Source organism: Phytophthora parasitica, assembly GCF_000247585.1.
Source record: "Phytophthora parasitica INRA-310 unplaced genomic scaffold supercont2.204, whole genome shotgun sequence".
Lineage (NCBI taxonomy): Eukaryota > Oomycota > Peronosporomycetes > Peronosporales > Peronosporaceae > Phytophthora > Phytophthora nicotianae.
Window position 1 is genome coordinate 2,830 of NW_008649190.1, and position 2,578 is coordinate 5,407.

The 2,578-nt window shown below is 46.7% G+C and overlaps 2 protein-coding genes across 2 annotated transcripts; both read left to right on the forward strand.

The window, feature by feature from the left end:
- Window positions 1-50: 50 nt before the first annotated feature.
- Window positions 51-370, forward strand: PPTG_24755 (hypothetical protein; the record flags this gene model as incomplete). The annotated part of the gene is made up of 3 exons (XM_008918435.1): window positions 51-170; window positions 204-221; window positions 254-370. 3 exons carry the CDS (start codon window positions 51-53, stop codon window positions 368-370), a joined length of 255 nt encoding a protein of 84 aa, XP_008916683.1.
- A 1,715-nt stretch (window positions 371-2,085) lies between these two features.
- PPTG_24756 (hypothetical protein) lies at window positions 2,086-2,446 on the forward strand (the record flags this gene model as incomplete). The annotated part of the gene is made up of 2 exons (XM_008918436.1): window positions 2,086-2,235; window positions 2,342-2,446. The coding sequence occupies 2 exons, from the start codon at window positions 2,086-2,088 to the stop codon at window positions 2,444-2,446; spliced, it is 255 nt and encodes an 84-aa protein (XP_008916684.1).
- Window positions 2,447-2,578: the final 132 nt, after the last annotated feature.

Here is a 2,578-nt window from a genome sequence, read left to right on the forward strand (position 1 = left end):
GTAGTTCAAGTAGAAAGGGCGAATCCGCCTCGTCCAACACACAAAAAATAATGAAAGGGGGCATTTTGCCCCCATTCGTGGGTGACACGAGTGATACTCAAGGATACGCCCTCCAAAGGGGGCAAAATGCCCCCATTGACCAGGAAAGGGTAAACAATTTTGAGCTGATGGTACGCTTTTTGTTTTGATGCTATTGTTTTTAGATTAACAAGTTCTTACAGGTAAGATATCACAAATTCTCTTCATCGTGAAGGTCAAGCCTGGGGAACAATTGGGAACGACGAGCTGCCAACTTACTCACAAGGCCAAGCACACGTCTACAGTACTATGTTCTGGAAACGACTGGATGGATAAAGCGTTAGACAATTGATGCTAAAGAACTGTTAAAATTCGAAAAAGATACACATTCTGTCCTTCTTGCCGACAATTTCGATTATCACGTGTTGGGAAAAGGACAGCAACTTTCAAATGGGAGGCTAACGCTATTATGTGTCCTCTACCTACAAACAGTACGGCAGTTTGCCAGCCTCTTGGCATGAGAGATGGGGCCACTAAACCAAAACACAACAGTGACTGTGGTTAACCGGTCCCTGTAAAATTATGCCGCTGCTAGTTAAGAATGCCTCATTCAATTAAGCGGGTCATTCGAGGATGGGTGCTGTCTGATTCAGCGTGCGCCGTTGGCAGCTTTGAAACAGCCAACCCAAGGCACCTAGTAGTCGAAGTTAAACGGCATATAATGCATTACGTTTGCACTGAAACGACATTTTTTAGTAGCGAGTAATTATGTCCCGCGAGGTCCGCAATACGCTTAGTCATTCTCAATAAATTATATTTGGCTGGTGGTGAAGGCTAGTTATTCCTTCCGTGTACGGCACAAAGGAGACAACTCACCATGCTTTCCTACCCAATTGGGTGGACAAGACACCACGGCTGCATATATTTAAATCACGGTAGTTCGCTTCAACTTCGTCATCCGAGTAAGGCATGGCCGATCCAAGTCCTTCTTGTAAAATGATGTGCTTAGATTCAAACGTGCTGCAGTTTTTTTTTTTAACATCATTCCACAAAAGCCCTTGGAAGCCTTACTGGCGTTCGTTCATTCACCCTAAACGCGAGAATCTCGAGAGCCTTTTCCCAACGATTATACGGTCGTGTCGTGTATTGGGAAAGCGTGGGGGAGGGAGGGGGGCGTAACTAGAATCAGTTGTCCGATACGAAAAGCCGGATGATGGATCCAGAGTACGTCTCGCGCCAATCTTCGCGAGTGTAAGGTGATCAGTGGAAATGAGCTTATATCTGGACTAGGCACTGGAGACTTTATGGCTAGGGGTGGGGTGGGGATAGAGACAAGTGAGGCCATTGTAGCAGCAAAAAACACTGGAGATTATTCAGCGCGTTTAGTTCGAATTCTCAGACGCCATACCAGAAGAGCTACGGATGGGCTTCCTCCCGTCTGTCCTCTCTAGCACGACATGATATTGCAGCCATCGCACACCCTTCCCCTATTTTGTTTCGCTATTCAGACGTGGAGCGCTCTGCGCTCAGAAATTTCGTACAGAAACCATATGACAAGAAGTGGATCGAGAAGTCGTTTTCGCAAAAATGTATTGCGAGCGTGATGTTTTTTCACGTTCAACAATGCTCTTGTAGTTCATGCAGCAAATCTAAAGCGTCTCCGCGATTCTTTCGACCATACTCAAGTAAGCGGCTACGCATTCACAAATGCCCCCAATGGGCCCCCGCCTTAAGAACCCAGTACCGGTATTCATTTTCATCTAAACGCCGATCAGTAAGACGATAGGCCTTATAAATTGGATTCGGTTCGACCTCTTCGTTGCAATGGTAATGGACTTCGCCAGTTAGGCGGCCAGGTATTATAACTTGCATACAATACCGGGCAAGTGTGCGTTCTTGACCACGAGTCGTTTCACCAAGTTTGGGTGGTTGTGTAGTTATAAATCTACCTAATATAAACTCTGGATAACTGTCGCCATCTACAACCTCCTCCTTGAAATCGGAATCACGGCTGCTACCACCCTCATCAACAATTTTCACTTTGGGCACGTCTCGGATGTATTAGTTATGCCTGCACGACCTACCGTGTCATTTCGATTTGATGACTACTCAACCCCATTGGTCACACATGGCAAATCCAGCGGCGCCTTTTACTTTGAAACAAACCGCGCCAGGTCGCCCTTGCGTGCGTACTCGAGAATACAGATCGTCCGAACGGTAAGTCAGACACTAGAGTCGCTGGTGGGTCAATTGTTGATGTCGTTGCATGGCCACGAGTACCCTCCAAAGTGGGGATTGGCGCGAAGGAAACTATGTGTTGCAGCTTCTCATTGCGGCGATTGCTTTCATCGCTGAGTGTCGATTTCTATCAGATGGCTCGATGCTGTCAGGTACGGTGGTCTTCTTCGGAACTTCTTCCAAGAGGTAGAGGTGCCACAAAGCGCGTGGTCAAGCACTGTGGAAACAAGAACAACGATACGTGTATCAAACCAAAAGTGTCGCACTTTTGCAAGACACATGTCGTTAAATATTCCCCACTTCGAGGATACGCAAAACAACG